We start from the raw sequence: 20,953 nt of genomic DNA, 5'->3' as shown, positions 1-20,953 counted from the left end.
AATATTATATAATATTGCATCAAAATAGGATTGCCACTTCGAAATATTTTAATAACAGAATATTTACCTTGACTATTCCAGTTGAGACCGCGTAAACTACCATTGCTAAAGTAGCAAAGATTCCAGCGAAAACTTGGTTTCTTCTTTTATTAGGAAAATCACTTTCCGAATCTCTTCTCATTTTGTGTGTATTTTCTTCGGCTTTACGTTGCTCATATTCTTGATATTCACTTTCAAAGTACTTCTGCGATATACGCGACACGTATTTCACTAAATTTGTACAGGCCTTCAAATGGTTTTGCAAGGCTGGATTTGGCAAAGGAACTTTGAGCAGCGGCGCCAAGTAGGAATACAAAATGGCATCTATTACAGTAGGTTTTTTCCCGAAAAAGTATTTTGAATCTTCAAGTCTTGTAGATAAGAGCGTCAGGCATTTTCGTGCTTCAGAATATACCTGTTTTGTACAACAATCGTTATTAAAGTCATTCCACAGCGATGCAACGTATCATACTACAGTCGAACGTCATTTATCCGAACACCGATTATCTGAGTTTCAATTATGGAAATGTCCGATTATACGAATTAAACTATGTATTCATAAATATTTACATTTTAAAATATCTATTCTTACTGTTTAAGTGTCCAATTTTAATGTACTGTCTAAACTTAATGCGTACGATTAGATTTCATTTATATCATATGTGCTAAAAATACTAGTGATAAAGTTTCAAAATAAATTAAATATTATTGAACGTATACAATGAGAATAAAAGTATATCCGACAACTGTTTCATTTCTGATTGATTGATAACATGTTTACATATTTGGTGCTTTCAAATCGGTTATCTAAGAAGTTGTTTATCCGGACGGATTTGTCTCTGAATTAATTCGGATAATCGACGCTTTATTGTATCATAAAAAGGAAAACATGAACTACTTTTAATTACCTTATTTTCTATGTCGGTCACATTTTCTTCAGTAGGGTACAAACACTCGAACAAAGTACGTGACTGTCTCTCAAATTTTCCGGGATAATAAAAATTAAATGGAAAAGGCAGTGATCTACTATAAAACGGCCTTATTAATTCATCTACATTCTTTTTATCTATCCACCTACAAATGTAAAGATTTTTTTACTATACAATTCACTTACAAATATATGCTTCGAAATTACGTGAAAAAAAGTAATCTTACCAAATAAATTGCAGTGCGGGAAACAATTTCTCTTTTAACAACTCACTGTATGCCATAACAGTTGCCAATTCTTTTTGCGTTAATTTATCTTTGGTCGTATTACATGTTTCTGTAAAATACAGTATTATTTCTCTAGCAGTATCGAATCTTCCGTCAGTAGTCCGCAATACAGGCAACCGACCATGAGGCGTATTAAAAGGATTACCGGAAGTATTTACTTTTATTGGTATACCATTAAATTTTGCGTAAACCTGAAATAATAATAAAACATTCTAACATTCATCCTAAAAAAACTAATGGACACAAGCTGAAAAATTAATATTTCAAGAGTTATAACGAAGGTTGTAGTGGAATCATAGTCAAGCTGTATCGGTGCCAATTTTTATTGCTATTGATTGTTAAATAATTTTCACTAACCCAGACCATTTCCAGTTAATAATTGAGATATTTACATAAAACAAAAAGAAAAAAGTAGCTAATTATTGTCTATATTTCACACAGTTTTTCATAATTATAGGTCAATTGTTAAGGGTAGAAAAAAATAAACCTCTTTTAGGAAGTGTGTGTAAATATCTGTATAGTAAAAGTAATAGGAAGGTTGAATTGAAGGAACATGGTTAGATAATTAACACGTTGACTACCACGTGGGTCACCGATGACCGGAGGATACAAATTACAAGAAAATAATTATAACTTGTAAGACAACTAATGCCGAATACAAATGTTTAGTAATGTAAATGATTAGACTATAGTCTAACGTAAGAATTGTGATACTAAATAATTAATAATTCTTCCTTTTAATATTTGCTACAGAAAGAATAAGCGATACATAAAACGCTGATGTTTTTCGTAGCAGTCAACGTGTCAAAGAATGAACCAATGTTACATATTACGAGATACAGATATAAAAAGTAAATGTTTATTTTTATAGTTTCGTAAAAAAATTAATCTTTATTATTATTGTAGTATCTAGAATATTTAGCGTAGATTAAAGTATTGTAGGATGAATGGTTTGTGTGCGTGCTTAAGGGCGACCAGGTCGTATTGCGATGGACCGGCGCCGGGATGTTTGGAAAATAGTGTGACTGCGTTTAGAAAATCTTGAGTGGCTGAAAGAATGCGAGGAAGAGTGTCTGGAACTGAGCGACTGGACCGTGAGAAAAGCGTGTACGTGACTGCGTGAGTTTTGACATAGGACGAAAGATGCGAGTGAGAAGGGTGCAAGGGTGCATTTTTACGTGTTGTCCGTATTGTTTCCTTATTTCATTAAATACATAAATTTATTCCTAATTCTCTTTTTACTGAAGATCCACCTTTTCACTATCTATAATAATAGTAGCCCCACTATAAACTTGGGGGCTCGTCCGGGATCACTATATTACTTTCACCGATGATTGCAATCATCTCAAATACATCAATTAAGTTGATCAATATTTTTTAGCATTTAGCAATATTTTGCACCACTACAATAATGCACGTTCCTCGCAACACTGCAGTTACTTTTTCCTATATTTCTTGAAAAATAATGGTTTTGTTTTCCTTACAAAATCTTAAACCCATTCCATTTAATGAATTCCTTAAGAAGAGATTGTCTTTTTTCTTGGTCAAAAGTTGCAATACTTTAGGATTTTTTATTAGCAAAAGTGTAACGTTAATTAATTTGAAACTTTGCATATATGTTTGTTGTACTTTCATTATGTTACGTGAATTTTTTCAATTCAATTCACTTAAAAATAAAGTTTGAATTGCCCACGGTAGACGCTCGCGCAATTGCTTCATTAACGGTTGACATGATATCTGCCCCTCAGTTCATATGAATTCAAAAATTCTAATGATATTTTATTTTATACACATATAGTTATCGTTTGATCTACAATGAATAAAAAAAAATTATTTTTCGAGAAATAGTAACAGTTTAAACTTAGATGTTCGGTTTTTCGCAAGAAATTACCCGAACTTTTGGTAAGTTTGCAAATAAATTTGAACTTGGCTATTAGAAATCTACGACTCCAATAAAATAAACGTTTTCGAACAGTGCCATGGATTCTGGGAGTCTCGATCGCTCGATCACTTTGCCGCCAAGTATATACCTTACTTCAAAAGTTCATAACTTTGAAAATATTAAGAATTTTAACTTAAAACTTTGCAGAGACATTCTTAAAGAGTTAAGAACACTCACAACCTTTTCGTACACATATTTTATTTCACAGTTTCGATGTTTCCCGTCTCATATTATTCACGTAATTGTGGCGGCATAACGGGACACAGGAAAGGTTTTCTTGCCGTGCGGATGCTCTAGCCCAGGTAGCACGGGTAAGCAAACATCAGCGTTGCAGACCCGTGCGAGTGCGTTAAATTGTCGAACCCTAAATCGGGCGATGAAACAAACAAACTACCTAGCTCCGCACATGGGGGAAAACCTTCCTTTTCCGAACGGAATCATGAGAATTTCCATGTACCCCATATCTTTGTCAGCGGACAAAGATGTGGGGGTGAAGCGACGTTAAATGGAAGCCGCCGTGATAGCCAGATCCCACTTCACGTCCATTTGTTCTGGCGCTAGGTCAGACGGAAATCTTTCCGCGTATCTTATAAGTGTCGAGTAATAAATAAGAGTTATCGTTAAAACTAGTCAGTCATTTCGCATCCTACTACCCACATAATTATTACGTAACTTCCTACCGACTCTACTCATTGTTGTACACGAACATCCAGACCTTTTTCGATTTGTAACATTGGCAGTCCCATCAAATTTCTTTTTTAAAGAACTAGCAGTACTATGACTGCAGCTTAATATTTCCGAATCTTTTTTTGACAATAGTAGTCTTGATGCTTTGACGGCCTGGAATATTATTACATTCATTTTTGGCTTTCGGGTGAGAGCCGTGTCCAATAGGAATATTTTCCCAACGTTTCGCCGGCATTGCAGCTGGCTTCATCAGGGGGCTAAAGGCACACTGATACTGGTGTGTGTCTTGGAAGACTTTCTTTAAAAATGTACCCTGTTCATGTTCCGGATCGGCGGTTACCAATCATTTTTAATTGGTCAGCTGAACAATTAAAAAAGCGGGAGGAGGGAGTGCGAAATGGGTTTCAATTGATATCCTGTGTCCCTGTTGATGGGGTATACAGGTGCACAGCTTCATTCTGGCACAGCCAACCTCTCCTCCACGTGGTGTACCCTGGGAAACTTTCGAGTTTGCCAACGAGGCTCTGGCGCGACTCTCCAGCGAGCGTCCGGGCGGTATTTATACCGTACGGACCGCGGAGTCGTCAAATACCGTAGCCGGTATGTCTAGCAACGACCCACTGGGGACATCCACCCAGTGGTACGCGAAGCATAACCGGTCGGGGGGCTTGCCTTAACCGGCCGGTCCACGAGGAGATAAACCTCTCTAATAAATCCGAAACCTTAAGTTATGGTGCGCGGCGAAGGGGTGCGGGCCGTCCTTGCGATGGTCCGTGGTTGGTGGGTGCACCAACCCTTAGCGGCCAACCTCGAGGCACCTGGCGAACCTCGTTGTATTTAGCCTTCCCTCTTGGAAAGGGCGTCACCCGGGAGGGCGACTTCATTTCGTCCCTACTCGTGGGATCAATCATGGTCAAATCTAATAAAACAAACAAATCAAAGAAGATGACGGTGGTGGAGGTGCAGAAAGCCCTCATAGAAAAAGAAGACGCTTGGATGGCTGGTGAGGGGGCTTCACCCCCCCCCCTCGTCACCGCCAAAGCAAATCCAGGTGATACCCTAGAGGTATCACGCCGGAAGAGACGTATAGAGAGACCGGAAGGTTCCGATTCGGAATCCGGCTCCGAGCGAAAAACTGCCTCGCAGAGGAAGAGGCAGAATAAAGATACTCAGAAGGTAGAACAATCTACCAGCAAGCCGGAGGACGATCTTTCGCCACTTGATGCACTGTTCGTACAGTGCAAGATAGTGCAAGATCAACTTCAGGCTATTATTGGCCCAGCTCCCGACATTGAAGTGTTTAAATACAAAACCTTCATTGCAAGGGAGTACACGACAGAAGTCGAGGAAAAATGTAAGGCGCTGGAAGAAGCCGAAAGGCGGATCCAAGCCCTTACAGAAGAAAAAGAACAAGCGATAACAGCAATGTCCAAGAAGCTTGAGGATGCCGAAAGGCGGATACAAGCCTTGGAAAAGGCGAGTGCATGCGCCAAAGCAAGACCAAAGGCCTCGACAGTGATACCAAAAATGACTGAAAAGCCAAAGAAGGCTGTGGCCCAGTCGTACGCGGCTGTGGCCTAACAAAACACAACGACCAAACCTAAGGGAACGGTGAGGCATGTCGTCACCGTTTACCTAAATAACAAAGATAACAAGGATAGCAAAGCAACGAAAGTTGCTTTGCAGAAATGCTTTGACCCCAACCGGGACAAGTTGAGGGTCAAAGGCATAAGAAATATTAACAAGGGAGGCATCCTCGTCGAAACGGCGACAAAGGACGACCTCCAGAAGCTCGTTAAGAGCAGGAAACCAAACGAAAAGGGACTGAAGGTGACAGTCCCTACAAAGAAAAAGCCGAAGTTGGTCCTGTACAACGTACCGGACCTCACGAAGGAAGAGCTGCTTGCAGCTCTTAAGTCGCAGAACGACGACTTAGAAACAGAGGATGTAAAGCCGCTGTTTAAAACAGCAAAAGGCAAGAATTGGGTGGTGGAAACATCACCCAAAACAAGGGAAATTATTATGAGCAGAGGCAGATTGTTCCTCGGCTGGCACGCCTGTCGCGTACGTGATTACGTCGTGGCAGGCAGGTGTTTCCGATGCCAGGCGTTTGGCCATATAGCCAAACACTGCTGGCCAAAGGTAAACACCTGCGGGCATTGTGCCGAAGAGGGACACTGCTTCAAAGAGTGTCCAAATAAGGAAAGAGGACCCTCTTGCATAAATTGCAAGAGGGCAAAGCGTCCACATAGACACTCATCCAGATCGGATGAGTGTCCCGCCTACAAGAAGGCACTAGAAACCCTAGTCTCGAAGACAGACTATGGGGACTAGATAACCGAAAGATGGTGAAAATCCACCCAAACGACGGCGCGGGCATAACGACCTCACGGAAGTTATGTGTCGGGAGGGTGTGATCGCAACTTGTTGCGATCAAAACTCTTACAGAAGCTTGTCCTGTAAGCCCGCTTGAGACCGAATGCGACTCAGCCTCCTCGTGGTCCCCGCTGGTAACGTCCTGGACGGTAATATTCCGTTTCGACGGTTATTACCGGACAGGGCGGCTAAATGAGTCGCGCCCCGCGAGGGGCGGTCTTCTCTTCTGATGATCCTGCGGGTGAAGGAGAGGTTATTCCAAACACAGGCATCGTACAGGCGCCGGCTGTACGGTGCTCCCTTGGCGAGGGTTCCGCCAAGGAAGTGGAGGCCCATCTGGCTTCTCGTTGTGACTTGTCACATGCCGATATGAGTATAATCTCGAGGTGCGGCATGCCCTATTTTAAAAGAGTAGCGAAATACCATCTGTCCCTGTTGATGTTGTTAGGGTGTTTCAGGATTTCAATAGATTCCCTATATTTGCGCAGGAAGTAGTCCTTGCACCTGGTCAAGATCTTGGCCTCTTCGAACTGGATCGTGTGTCCCGTGGTCAGCTGATGTTCTGCGACCGCAGACTGAGTGTATTTTAATCTGGTGCAACGACTATGTTCGATAAGGCGTGTACTCACGCTCCTCCCGGTTTCCTCGATGTATACTTTGCCGCATGAACAAGGGATTTTATATATTCTCGTATGTGAAAGGGACGGCTGTGGATCCTTGGGGGAGGTGAGGACCTGTCCTATTTTGGTCTCGGTCTTGAAGACGGTCTTGATGCCTTCTCTTTTCAGGCGTTTGGCAATGCGGTCTGTCGTGCCTGCGATATAGGGAAGGATACTCGTACCATTGTTGGGCTCATCAGTTATATCAGTAGGTGCACTGTGTTGCAATCTGTTGATGGTATGTTGAAATCTTCGTGCTGGGAAGCCGTTGCGTATTAATGCGTGCTTCACGTGTTCGAGTTCTGCTTCTAAGTTGTTGAGGTATCTGTCGGTATGGGTGGGTTTTCTGTAGACCTGATGTCCGAGGGTGCCGTCCGGTTTTCTTGTGACCAATACGTCGAGGAAGGGTAGGGTTTTGTGCGTTTCGGATTCCATGGTGAATTTGATGTCTGGATGTAGGTTATTAATGAAATTGAGGAAGGAGGGGAGGGTGTCATGACCATGGGGCCATACCACGAAGGTCTCGTCAACATAACGGAACCACTCAGATGGTTTCAGAGGAGCTTCGTTTAAGATGCGATCCTCAAGGTGTTCCATAAATATGTTGGCAATGGCTGGTGAGATGGGTGAGCCCATTGCCGTGCTTGACGTTTGTTCGTAGTACTGACCCTAGTACACGAAGTAGGTAGAAGTGAGGCAGTGTTTGATGAGAGGGATGAGGTTGCTAGGGATTTTGGTTTTCAGGAGCTGTAAACTGTCATGTACTGGGATGTTGGTGAACAGAGACTGTATGTCAAAGCTTACCAGCATGATGCTCGGGTTGGTTTTGATCTGTTGGATTTTGTGGATAAAGTGTTCCGAATTTTGGATGTGGGTCTTGGTCTTGCCTGTGAGGGGGTTAGGATGGAAGTCAGGAATTTTGCTAGTAGGTGTGTAGGGGAACCTATTGCGCTTACTATGGGTCTCAGGGGGATATCTTCTTTGTGTATTTTGAGGAGTCCGTAAAATCTGGGAGCCCGTGATTCTCTAAGAGTGACAGATTTGGATGTGGATGCAGGTAGGTTGGCGCGTTTGATTAGTTGTACAGTGTTACGTTCTATTGTTTTAGTGCGGTCTTTGTGTAGTTTCCGGTAGGTTTTGTCGTCCAGTAGTCGTGTAATCTTGCCGTGGTATTGGGCCCGTGACATGATCACCGTAGTGTTCCCTTTGTCCGCGGGTAGGACGTAGATGTCTTTGTTCTTTCTAAGGTCTCGTAATGCTGACGCCCCCTCTTTAGTGATGTTAGGTCTCGGAGAAACGGCTTGTTTCAGGATGGTGGTGGTTTTTCTCCTGATCTCGTTGGCTTTGTCGGTTGGTAGCTTGCTGATGGCGCTCTCAACCTGACCAATAATTTTTTCACGAGGTATTGTTTTGGGCGTGATAGCAAAATTGTGACCTTTCGAAAGAACAGACACGGCATGTTGCGTTAGTGGGGTGTCAGTCAAGTTTTTTACCGTATGTGTTAGTGTTGCTGTGGGTTTGTCTTGTGGCTTCAGTCTGTTGAATTTCTCTGTTTGTTTTTGGGTGCGGAGGATGTATGTCTTCTCTGCTTGCTCGTAGCTGATTCGGTCAATGGTATCCCATATGTTTCTGGAGAGGATCTGACTGAGTTCCAGGGACAGGTTAAGGATCTTCATGGAGGTGAGGTCCAAAACTTCCTTGATGTGGCGTATCCTCTCTCGCAGTAAGGCAAGACCAGTGCGGTGGAGGATACATTGTCCTAGAGGGGTAGAAATTGTATTTTTCAGCTGTAGTCTTCCTTGATTTTGAGAAAGAATTTACTTTCTGGAGGGTGTTCTCCCCGTAGAGAAACCGGATAGTAGTCTTGAAGCTTTTTTTGACAATGTTTCTCTTCAAGAAGCTCAACTACACTATATTGCATGAAATTCTCTGAATATTGTTTATGCCATAGCATATTGAACACTGTTATCAGTCAGTCAATCAAACTCCTAAGTCTCCAAGTCTATTTAGGATTGACCGAGGCGAATCGGACCAGTTCACATTTGACAGCGAAAAACTAATAGTTAAAACTGAGAGTGAACGATTTTTTCCATAAATTTCTCATAAATAGACATTTAGTTTCAATATCAGCAAAAATTTTGAAAAACTTAAAAACCTTTGTTTTATAAGCGAAAAACTAAAATGAAAATTTTCAAGTTATTCCAAATTTTCTGTTACTGATATTGAAGCTGAATGTCTATTTGTAAGAAAGAGTATAGCAGAACAAGGGGGTCAAAAATGCCCTTAGATCAATTTTTCTCGAAAAAGTTCCTTCAATAATTCACCCATAGAAAACATGCTACACCAATTTTCAGTCCTCTACCTCAACCAGAAGGGTAGTTAAGATTTACAAATAATATTAAGTCTGTATAATATCCGAATATTTATATAATGCGAAAAAATAGTATCATCCCATTTAATTTATAATATTATTGTACTACAGCAAGTTAGGTAATTAAGTTATGTATATTTGTAAATTACAATAAATACTCTATTCAAAGAAAAAAATTTGAGTTAATTTCTTTCATAATTAACAAAGATGAAAGTGAAATACCTTGGTGTACAAATATTTTTATGATTCACTGTATATGTAAATAATTCTTTATATATATATTGGATGAGTGCAAAAGTTCGTGTTCGATATTACAATAAACTAGAGTAATCACGTTATCATGTAAATCTCTTTTATTAATCAATTATATAATCTCCGTTGCTTTCTATAATCTTCTCCCAGCATTCAGTATCATCCTGATACCTGGATTATACGATGATGTTGGTTTCTTAAGAAGAAAAAGAAAACTGTTAGATGATTTCTTGCGGCATCGAGTAATCTAAAGTCCTTTTTGTTTAAATCACTTTGCAATGCCCAAAACAAGTAGTAGTTCGAATATGGGACAGCCAGGGAATAGGGTGGATGTAACAAAACATCTTATTTCAATTCCCGTAATTTCAGCAGAGTTTGTTTTGCCGTGTGCGGTCTTACATTATCATGATGCAAAATTATTCCCTTGCGATCGGCGAACATTTAATGTTTTTCCTCGATTGATGCTTTCAAATTCTCTAATTGTTGACAATACTTGTCAGAATTAATTATTTGTTCTACGAGTAACAGTTCAAAGTAGGGAATTCGTTTACAATGCCACCAAACAGAGGGCAGCACCTTTGCAGGATGCAAATTTTGTTTTGCTACTGGATTTGGATCTTTATTTGCCTTTTTCCAAGTTTAACCGTTTGAGTACCAGGGGTTTTTTAAAAAAAACACGGTCGAAAAAAGCCGAACAGCGCAATAGCGCTTTCTGAATGGTATGCGAAAAGATCCAAGCGGAGCGATAGCGCTCCTTCTATTCTGTGTCGAGGAAAGCCAAATGGCGCGACAGCGATTGTCTTAATCTATATTAACACTATTATATACATATATAAATTTATAATAGGTAACAACGAAATACAAAATGTATTACTTGAATTGCTTACATACAAAAAAAAGTAGCGATGTGACATACATGCGTCTGAAAAGTTGAGCGTGTTCCGTCACATTGTTAATGCGCCATCAGTTGTCCGTATCGTTCAAATTCGCTGGGTTTTTTTCGACATGAAATCTGAAGAGTGCGAAAGCGGCGCGTGGGACTCAAACGGTTAAGTCGGCCAAGCAATGAAATTCAGTTTGTAATCAAGCCTTTTCAAATGGCAAAGGTCGATATGCCTACAGTGAGCCTTTCTGCAATTTCCTCTATTGTAATTCTTGGATAATTTTCCAATAACTTAACAATTATGTCATCATCCATCAAAGATGGTCGACTAGAGCGTGGCTCGCCCTCCAATTGTTAGTTCCCATTCCCGAATTTTCCAACCGATTTTTTAAGGGTACAAAGAGCTGGTGCATGTTCTTGGTAAATCTCTTGTATGTTTTTGTAAGTAGTTTACACCTTTCGTTGTTACACTTTTCCGGAACTTGTACAACATTGCATGATGCATGTGAATTTTTCAATCATATATTTTTACATTTCTTTGTTATGCTATTTAAACAATGAAAACCAAAATGTGTGATGTTGAAATGACAATTGAATATCGCTGTTTTTATATGCTATAAAGTTTGCAAGTGCAATAACAGATGTCACAGGAAAAGACAGAATATAGTGACATCAACTGAAATCGGGCACGAAGTATGACGCTCAACCAATATAATGTTTGTACTTCTATTTATAATAATAAACAGTATATAATAATTAAAAATATAATGGTTGCGTGCTCGAAAGCCCTCTGTGACTATCCGACTCACTTTATCGCGGACAGTTGGTTAATATGGGTATATTTACAGAAACTGTTGCTGTACAAAAACCGTTGCTTTACAAAAACTGTTACTTTACAAAAATATGTGTCTTTGTTGGTCGCTGGATATTTGCAAACTGACATCCTGACAAACTGATAAAATCATATTTCAGATGCAAAAGTTTCATCAACTTGTGTTTCAAGACATCAACAGTGTTCATCAACATTTCAAAGATTTTAAATCAAACAATACACATTATAAGATAAGTATTCGAGATCATCCTTATATCTCGATAAAACAGAGAAATACCCAAGAAGTAAGTATTGCATTTTAAATATGTCACTCCTAATATCGAATAACTTTCATTTGAAATGCTGTTTTTAAACAATAAATAGTTTACAAGTAAATTTCAGACATATAATTCAACACTGTATAATATAATAAATTACACATTTAAACAACACTGAAACTGAATGTAAGTCACAGGATTTAGAATACTTTTATTTTCACACTTCTCAGTTACATTTTAGTTGTATTAGTAACAGTAATTATATTTTTATTCAGGAAAAATCAATATAAACGTGTTTCTAATTTAGAACTCGAAAAGGTAATTCCCAAATCTAATTTGCTATTAAATTTTTATCAAAGTAAAATTTAACCATCACAAAAAAATATTTACACGTTGACTGCTATGTCATCCAAATGTAAATAACAAAAAATAATTCCCAACAGATAGGATATTATAATGGCTGTAATGATGAGTAAACTATGAGATTTTTAAATAATTTTTTGTGGCTGTTAACGTGTTAAACAGTGTAACCGAATAAGAGAAATAAAAAAGTCGTTGAACTAATTAGTTTAAAAGTTCCATTTCTCTATTTTAATCCAAAAGATTATCAGATTTCTATCTATTTTCCCATCTAATTACATGAAGAAATTTTTGAAAATATCTAAGAAATTATAACTAATGAAATACTAAACGTATTAAAAAATAGTATCAGCTTTTTTTATTAAACATCCTGCTTGTAAAATATTAAAAATGTTAGAAAATCAAAATTTCTTATTAACGTTTAAAAGTTATTTCTTTCAGATTATTAAAAATCTGCTTAGTCTGTAAATGTCTTATACAATCTTAAATGTTCCTAAGTTAAAAATAACAATTCATAACATCAAAAAGTCAAATCAGCTCTACTAATTAAAGCACTCATATGCAACATAATTAAAAACATCTACTGTGCTGACAAAAAATAATATTTAGGCAGTAACACTCGTGATACCGCGGTACTCATATTAAAATGTAAAGTCATGTAAACACGATTATTATATTATAAAACAAACGAATAAGATAAAAAGTGTTAGGACATAAGTTAAAGTACAAAATCGAGTAAAAAATCGCCTCAACCTTTAACGAGATATGTCACCACGTGGCACGCACGTGCTCCTCTTTAGCACGATGAATTTTAAAAGATCGATATGTTCACACAGGACAAATCTGGAATAAATGCAAAGAACATATTAATAACCAGCGTTCACCCCGTAGGCACAACAAATGAAGAACAGATGAGACAATAATCGAAACAAAGAATGTAGACCTCCAATAAATTAAATATGGGTAAAGCCAAAAGTATACGTTCGGACTTGAAACCAAATGATAATGAAAAAAAATAAAAGTCGAATTCAGAACATAACCGATACCATGAAAGTTAACATTGAAGTAAATAATGTTAATGCTCTTATGGGTGAAATTTTTCAGCGGCATACGGTTTCTTTATTTTCGAAAAACAAAGGCGATTGAATGCTCCATTATTAACACGTTAAACACCACGCCGGTCCCTAGGTACCGGCGCTAGACTTCCCGTTCAGGCCTCGCCGGTCCGTGCGGACCGGCGGCAGACTTTTCGTTCTTGTTATTACCGTGCGTATGTCGGTCCTTGCGTACTTGTGAGACTGAACATTTAATTTTAGGCGACATCGCTTTTTGTTTGGTCAATGCTTCAAAGGAAAGAATATAATACTTAAAAACGTTAATGTAATTTATTAAAACAAGGTAAACAAAGGTGAGGTTTGTTTGTACATTGATTACAGAAGGTTGTACCTTTTTGCGTTACATTTTTGGCTGTCTTTGATCCCAATATTCGTAAATTTTGATTATAGCACTCGGTGCAGTACCTCCTAGTTTTATGCGCACTACCTTCATTTCGTTCCAAATGATGCTGAGGTTTTATACGTGTATCGATTGGCTCCTTCTTCTACGTAAGTGCCTCAATCAATTTTTGACGATATGTTGTGATAGACATCTTTTGGCCTGCTGATTCTTGATGTATGAAGAACGAATTCACAACAGCGATGTTCAGTAACAGTTCAAAACCTAATTTTCGATACCATTTTATTGACTTCCGTAATAGGTTACTATATGCAGCCATTTGATCTGACAGGTCAATAGATTTTTTCCCGCATTATAGCCTATAACAATTTTTGGTTTACTAACAATTTTTGTCTTTGCTCGAACGGTTTCCATTTTTATTGTATATTTAGTAGAAAGTAACAAAACGTCACGCTTCTCTTTCCATTTCAAAATTGTGATCCCCTCTTTACTCTCTTGTGCGGCACATTCTCCACGTTTTAGTTCTTTGGACACCACTTCTTTTGGGTTATCTTTGCGGTTACTTCTTAGAGTGCCAATCAAATGGGTATTTTTTTCTATGAGTTTTTTGGCCAAATTTACACTGGTGTGCCAATTATCCGTGCAGAGTATATGGCCTTTATGGAATATTTTTTTGCACAAATTCATAACTACATTCGTTGGCGTCGTATTCGTTTTGTCGAAAGTTTTGCCACTCTAGACACTGAAGTTGTATGTACATCCGAGGCCACAGCTGAGTTTGAAAATTTTTATTCCATATTTGTGTCTCTTCTGTTTCATGTACTGTCGGAATATAATTCGTACACGAAATGGGATCATTGATTCGTCAATACAAATCAATTCCGTTGGATGGTAATACTTTTTAAAATTTTGGTTCAACTCGTCGGTAATTGGCTGGATTTTATATAAACGGTTGGTGACATCTTCTGTTTTATTGTTACAAAAATGAAGCATCCTCAAAAGAATCTCAAATCGGTTCCTGCTCATTACTTTGTGTGGGAATGGATGATAATATAGAGGATCCCTAGACCAGTATAAATTTATGGATGGATATTTCACCAATCCCGTCCAGATAATGAGCCCAAATAAGCGCTTTATTTCTTCTGTTGACGCGCGGTGTCACAAACCGAAACACCGTTACGCATCGGTCCTCTAAATCTTTCAAGGGATCGTAGCTCGAATAACTTTATGAAGCCATCGACCATCACTTTTAACAACCACCCTCAGCTGTTCGAGAATTAACATTTTTCCATTTTTGGATATTTACTCTTTGCATGTTTTATTAGAGTTAAGGCGCTTCATACATTTATTACCTGCTACGGTCGAGGCACGCGGAATTTCCCTGATGTCACGCGAAGGTACTCTCGATACCTGCAGGTGACCGATAGACTTGGAGGCGGTCAACTTTCCGGTGACCGTCACCAATCAGGAAAAACGGCCTCCTCCCTGTCCAAAAAGGACACAATCAATCCGCGTCTCTCATTCCCCGACGCTACCCTCACAGCAACATATTTAAGGGTAGAACTTAGCAAAAAACGACGAATCTGTACCTAAGAATTCCACAAGCTAAACGTATCGACGGAATTCCTGCCTAAGAATTCCGCAAGCTCAACGTATCGAACTCCGACGAGTGTCAACCTTATCGAAACAAACACTCAATTCAACGAAATACAATCTGCTTATCACAAGTATCATCGCTCCACCTACAATTCATCCAAAACCTCATCGTTTCATTCAGGCTCAGCATCACTAATCTGAAACTGAGCCAGAGCTTTCGCCGTAACTACTTCGCCGTAACGCCGAAGCATTTCTTCCGTGACCACTAGCACGTAAAAGTCTCCCACATTGAGACAATTTTGTAATTGGATATTATGTATGTGAACACCACATTCGCCCATAAAAGCTGTTATATTAGGTTGATTTCCTCGTGGATCGAACCATTCCTGATTACGCGTTGTATTACTATCCACACACTCATTCTCTAATAAACTTTCATCTTCGGACGAGCATAATACACGACGATGACGAAGTCTAGGCAGCAAAATTTGTTCGCTTGATGCATCACTTGATGACATATCCATTTTCAGGCCAACAAAATTCAGAATTGTTGCTCAACAAGAAGTTCGAGTAAAGTTTTGAAATGAACGAAACTGGGTTACGATTTGTGTGCAAGTTAGGATTCGGGCATCGTTAGGCCTCGCATTTCGTTTCCTTGTCTTCTACCAAGGAGAAGGGACTATAAGGATACGAATCCAAAACAGTATTTATTGCGATTGGAAAAAGTCAGGCCCTCGAGTGCAACTCATCTGCAAGTGGAGAGGAAAACATACGAAGACAAGCCCCGGTTCTCAAGCCGGGCTACGTTACCTGACATCTGTTTATACCCGGAAGGGCCCGCTTGACAGCTAACTGTGGCGTGAACGGAACGGCACGTGAAACCGGCGTGGCGTATAACGTGTTAATAAATATAATATGAAAAGTAAGAAAGTTATTGTTTACAACGGTTACATATAACTTTGCATGGTTTCCATTGTCCATTATCTTTGCACTGTACGTCGGCCACCATCATTACCGACGAACCGACAACTTTGGATGCTGATATCTTGGTAACGGCTTACACCAAAAATTTCATGTCTATGGTTTGGAAACATCTGAATGTTGTCTTAAAAAATATTAAAAAGAAAATATGGAGTTCTATTTAAGAATTATCATGATTTTTTTTTAGGATGCTTCAAGGTCACGTCCAGTGAAATACTTCCCACCGTGACATGTAGTATTTCATACCCTGCAACTGTTGTTTCGACACATTGGTTCGTATTACGGATACTTTTCGAAATAATTCGTTGTTTTTGATACGGTTCCTGTACATTTTTTTTCAAACCAAACCTCTTGTTATCTCGGAGGCTATTGAGTTTTAGACCCATGTTCACTGGGTTTTTTTTACTCAGTTTAGTGAGTTGTACACATCCTATTATTTGTGTGCAATAATTTTGTTACACCCTGTATATCAAAATTAAACGGATAAAACAGTATAGCGGCTAACAATGCACTGGAAAAGAAACTTTCGCGAGCGTTTAGATATTAGTATAAATACATTTAATATTATATCACAGAGAAAGTGTTATTAGTGAACCAATCTCCCCGTTCCGAAAGAATCCTACAGTCGAAACGCGTTCGGGAACATATCCTACAAAGATTGGGACTCGTGAGGGATAATTTCCTACAACATTGAAGGCTCGTCCGGGATAATTTCCTGCAACATTGAGGGCTCGTCCGGGATAATTTCTACATATTTGAGTAATATTATTATGATAATTAACTCTAAAACTATCGAATCCGTCAAGATGACCAGTATAAGTTTTATTATCTTTCGATTATTAATATCTCAAAAGTATTAGATATCTGAAATGTTATTAAAAATTAATTAAGTTCACTGGAATACTATAACAAATATCTCATAAAACCGAATTAAGTCTATTATACACTTTTTATAATGATTAATTATTAATGGTAATAAATGCTCAGTAGCTTTAATGTTAATTTAAGAATACCCCAGTAAACATCTATTTTAAATCATATTTTGTGTAATGGTTTTATTACGTCAAATTTAATACTCTATTCGAATGCAGAATAATATATTAGATGTACCATTTAAAAAACCGATTACAATGATTTTTCCTTGTGTAATACAAGCAATTTTTATTTGAAATATTTTGCATGCAATGAATACATATAAAAATTAGATATGTCTTTAGAATATGCTACATCAGAAAAAAGAAAACGAATTATATAAAAACTTACCTACATTGTAAGAAAATTGCCAACTTGACGATAAACAGGCTACAAGTATGTACAAACAACGAGTAGATTTTTGAGTTCGCAAACAAGAGGTGTGAGTACACATTGCACCACTTGATTACTAGGAAACATCAATAAAAGAAGAGATCTTCGGTAGTCACTGTGGTTCTGTCTCGCTGCTTGAGTTACTCGATTCACTCACAGGATACCTACAGGTGTTGAGCTGCCCAATCAACTCGAGTTACGGTGGATTCAACCATGGTTGCAAAAAATCATCTGTAGCCTCAATGATTTAAAAAATGTTTCCGACCTGCTTGACGCTTGTACGTTGCATCTTTTCCTTTATAAGAGTCTAGCAATAATCGGCCAATATTGCACACAAATTCTTTCTATCATACCGTTTTTCCATTCTAAAAACGTCTTGATGAAAACGTTCTCCGTGTTCATTTCTCACATCGCCGAGATTTGATGGACAGTAGTCCAACTGTGAGTGAAAAAAGTGAATTTTGTGAGACATATTGCATCCAAGATTTTTACAATTTTTTAAAAGTTCGTTCACTATCAAAACATAGTCTTTTCACTTTCTTCCAAAAAAAATTTTTAGTTGTTTTTACAAACGAAAACCATACTGCTTTTTCTAACTTACTTAATTTTGAAAGAAAATCGTTGTCGTTCATTAATTTTCTAATTAGGAGTCTAATGAAAATGCCTTCCTTTATTTTTGCGTCCGATATATGCGGAAATGTTTTTAGATAAGCAAATCCAGGTCTTGATTTATCTATTGACTTGATAAAATTTTTCATGAGTCCCAATTTAATATGTAATCAAAGTAAATATACATTTTTAAAATTAACTAAACTGTTATATTTTACATTTTTTTCTCCGGGAACAAGTCGTGATGACCAGTTTTTTCTTCAGGCTAAGTAGTATTGAAATTATTTTCAGGTTTCCACAAATATGTCAATTACATATATTTTGATTATTGAAATACTTCTTGTGGGTTGTCATACCTTTCCTTCATTTCCGTAGTATATCCAATTGGAACAGAAAGATATACATTTCCAATATGTAACAACACAGCTTTTAAGCTATGTTTCGACGAATCTTTTTCGGAAAGTTTTTTGCACATGCACAAATACTGTTGGAATGTACGATGTCATATTCGAAAATGAGTTACTCTGGTTGTCTCAGCATGCAAATTCCATCTCTATAGACGGAATCCTAAAAGTTTTGCCTGTTCTTTAGATAATTGTAAATCTCGTACAAGGTAATTGAAATCAGGTCGTGTTATTAAATGCGACTCTTTTAATCATGTGGGGATTTTTCTCAAAACTACTGCTGTCTTCATTTTTTCCACTTCAAATATTTTCAAATGTAGTAGGTACAATTAAAGAAACCACTGGAACAGACAATTTTTCAGAGTATGCAATTTCAATCGGATTGAAAAAGAGACGTCCGGATATGAAATCTTCTTCGCTTTTTTATTGAAGCCGGATATAGTTGATACACAGAAGTAACAATTTGTACTGTGATTTTTCGGTTCTTTCCATATCATTGGAACTGCGAATGGCATGAATTTTCAATTCCCTCTCACTCAGGTTAGAAGATCTGAGGCACAACGCTGACAAGAAAAGTTCGGAACCCAATACTTTTCTTCATTAATAATTTCACGATGAAAATATTGTTTGTGTGCAAATTTTATTAGGCGCGTCAAAGGTCGTTTAGGATTTAAAACCACTTCACCGCAAATGTAACCAAATGAATTAGGTTGATTTATACATTTCCTCGATATTGTATTTTACCGCGGGTTAGAACGTTATCAATCACACACTATTAACTTACACTAACACTAAAAATATTTAAGTATATTTACACACACTATAAAAATAGAAAAAAATTATAAAAATTATACACATGCACTATACAAATAAAAATAAAAAATTATAAAAACTATGAATATACATGTAATAAAAACGAATGAACTAAAACTACAGGATAGAATATGTCTATATACAAGACGCGCGAATTCAGGATTATACTTAAAAGCGAAGTCGGAAATGTCTCTTTCAAAAGACGTGGAGCGAGCAACTGTTCGGTTCGGAATCAGAGCTCTTAATAATTCTGATCCTCGATTCGATTTCGGCTCGAAGAAGACGGCATCCTTATCGCCCTCAAGAGCTGCGCCGCACTTTTTCGTTGACCTAATGTTGACCTGATCCTTCAGCATCAGTTTACATCCGGGTCACGCACCCAGGCTAAGAACGTTTCATTTCGTAACATTGTAACGCAAACCAAATTTTTCCTTTGGAGAAACGACAGGAAGAGTTTCTTAACTTCAAGTATCTTATCCCTCGTTGCAACCCTAACATTTGTAGGTTATCCACCAGTATCGACGGCGTTAACGAAGGACACTGTGTTTGGATAGTATCATTCTCTTCGCAGCTTAACCATCTACACTTTTACTGGTCCTCAAGATGCTGTCATTGCATGGAAACATATTGCTTTTTGTAAAAATTCCCACCGTAAGGAAAGGTACCAATCTTTTGTTTCTAACAAAAACGAAGACTTTTTGAATTGCTTAATATATCTCACGATTTCTGTGGCAGAACACAGCACTGACTAAAACAGTGCATTATATTTCTGAAATGTGTGTTTATTCTATATAATTAATTGGATCTATATAATTCATTATCTACTATCCAATGTAGCATATTCTAAAGACAGATATAATTTTTATATATATTCACCGCATGCAAGATATTTCAAATAAAAATTGCTTGTTTTCTAAAAGGAAAAACTTTATTGTAATCAATTTTTTAAATGGTACATCTAATGATGTCATTCTCAGTATTAAATTTGACATAACAAACTATTACACAAAGTACGATCTACAATGAATGTTTACTGGAAGTATTTTTAAATTAACACTAAAACTACTGAATATACTCGAATATTCGTTATAGTTCCAGTAAACTTGATTAGTTTTTAAAAACATTTCACATGTCTAATACTTTCAAGATATCTATAATATTGACGAAGAAGAACATTTTTAGTGTGTGATAGAGAGTCGTGTGTTGGCCTTCGTGGTATTAAGTTGTATTTTTACGTGTTGTCCACATTGTTTCTTTATCTCATTAAATACATATATATTGTTTCCTAATTCTCTTTTTACTGAAGATCCACATTTTCAATATCTAATAATAATAGTAGCCCCACTATAAACTTGAGGGCTCATCCGGGATTACTATAAAATTGGGGGCTCAGCCGGGATCGCGAGATCAAGAAATTGTGGAATCAGAGTAATTAAGAATATAGGAAAAGTGTTGATTTGTGTTGATCTGTGTTGATCTGTGTTGAAAATTGCGTTCAAAATGAGTAAAGAAGGAAACAACACCATTGTTGAAGTATCTAACGGAAAGAAGACCAGTGAAAAGTTGGAGAAGATATACTCCATGAGGCTCACCGAACTGAAGGAAGAGCTGGGAAGGCGTAAGTTGAAAAGAACGGGCAACAAAAAAGAGTTGCAAGACAGATTAAGGGCAGCCTTCATCTTAGAATTTGAACATGGAGAAGATGAGGCGGAAGAAGAAACAGAAAGCGAGATGGAAGAAGAGCGAGATGTTCGAGGTCGTACGAGACTCCACAGCACTTCACATTTGTTAACGTTTCGAGATATCGAAGAGTCAATGAGTACATTCAGTGGTGATGATGGAGTAAACGTTCGCGGCAAAAGTTGGTTTGCGTTGAAGAAGGCACTGAAGTCTGAATTTGCAGAAAGTGTGGATGCA

General features: G+C 37.8%; 2 protein-coding genes across 16 annotated transcripts in view; both read right to left on the bottom strand.

Moving 5' to 3' along the window:
- LOC116431202 (metaxin-1) overlaps nucleotides 1-20,953 on the bottom strand; it is a 194,634-nt gene that overhangs the window by 157,656 nt on the left and 16,025 nt on the right. For all 15 annotated transcript variants that reach the window (XR_004235867.2, XR_012999313.1, XR_012999314.1 and 12 more), the window contains exons 3-5: nucleotides 1,195-1,445; nucleotides 948-1,113; nucleotides 68-454 (exon numbers count right to left, since the gene is read on the bottom strand). Coding sequence is in view for 12 of the 15 variants with exons in the window: in XM_076370426.1 (XP_076226541.1) it covers nucleotides 68-454; nucleotides 948-1,113; nucleotides 1,195-1,445 (804 nt within the window). In the remaining 3 variants the exon portion in view is untranslated. The remainder of the gene's footprint in view (nucleotides 1-67; nucleotides 455-947; nucleotides 1,114-1,194; nucleotides 1,446-20,953) is intronic.
- Nucleotides 6,658-7,353, bottom strand: LOC143174896 (uncharacterized). The gene has a single exon (XM_076370662.1). It carries the CDS (start codon nucleotides 7,351-7,353, stop codon nucleotides 6,658-6,660), a length of 696 nt encoding a protein of 231 aa, XP_076226777.1.

This window comes from Nomia melanderi, chromosome 9, assembly GCF_051020985.1.
Source record: "Nomia melanderi isolate GNS246 chromosome 9, iyNomMela1, whole genome shotgun sequence".
In the NCBI taxonomy this organism is placed as follows: domain Eukaryota; kingdom Metazoa; phylum Arthropoda; class Insecta; order Hymenoptera; family Halictidae; genus Nomia; species Nomia melanderi.
Note: the sequence above shows the minus strand (reverse complement) of the source record. Positions and strands in the feature narration are given on the sequence as shown.

What these genes read in the sequence shown, in the direction of transcription:
- LOC143174896 (XM_076370662.1), bottom strand. Translation starts at nt 7,353, where the DNA reads ATGGAATCCGAAACGCACAAAACCCTACCCTTCCTCGACGTATTGGTC.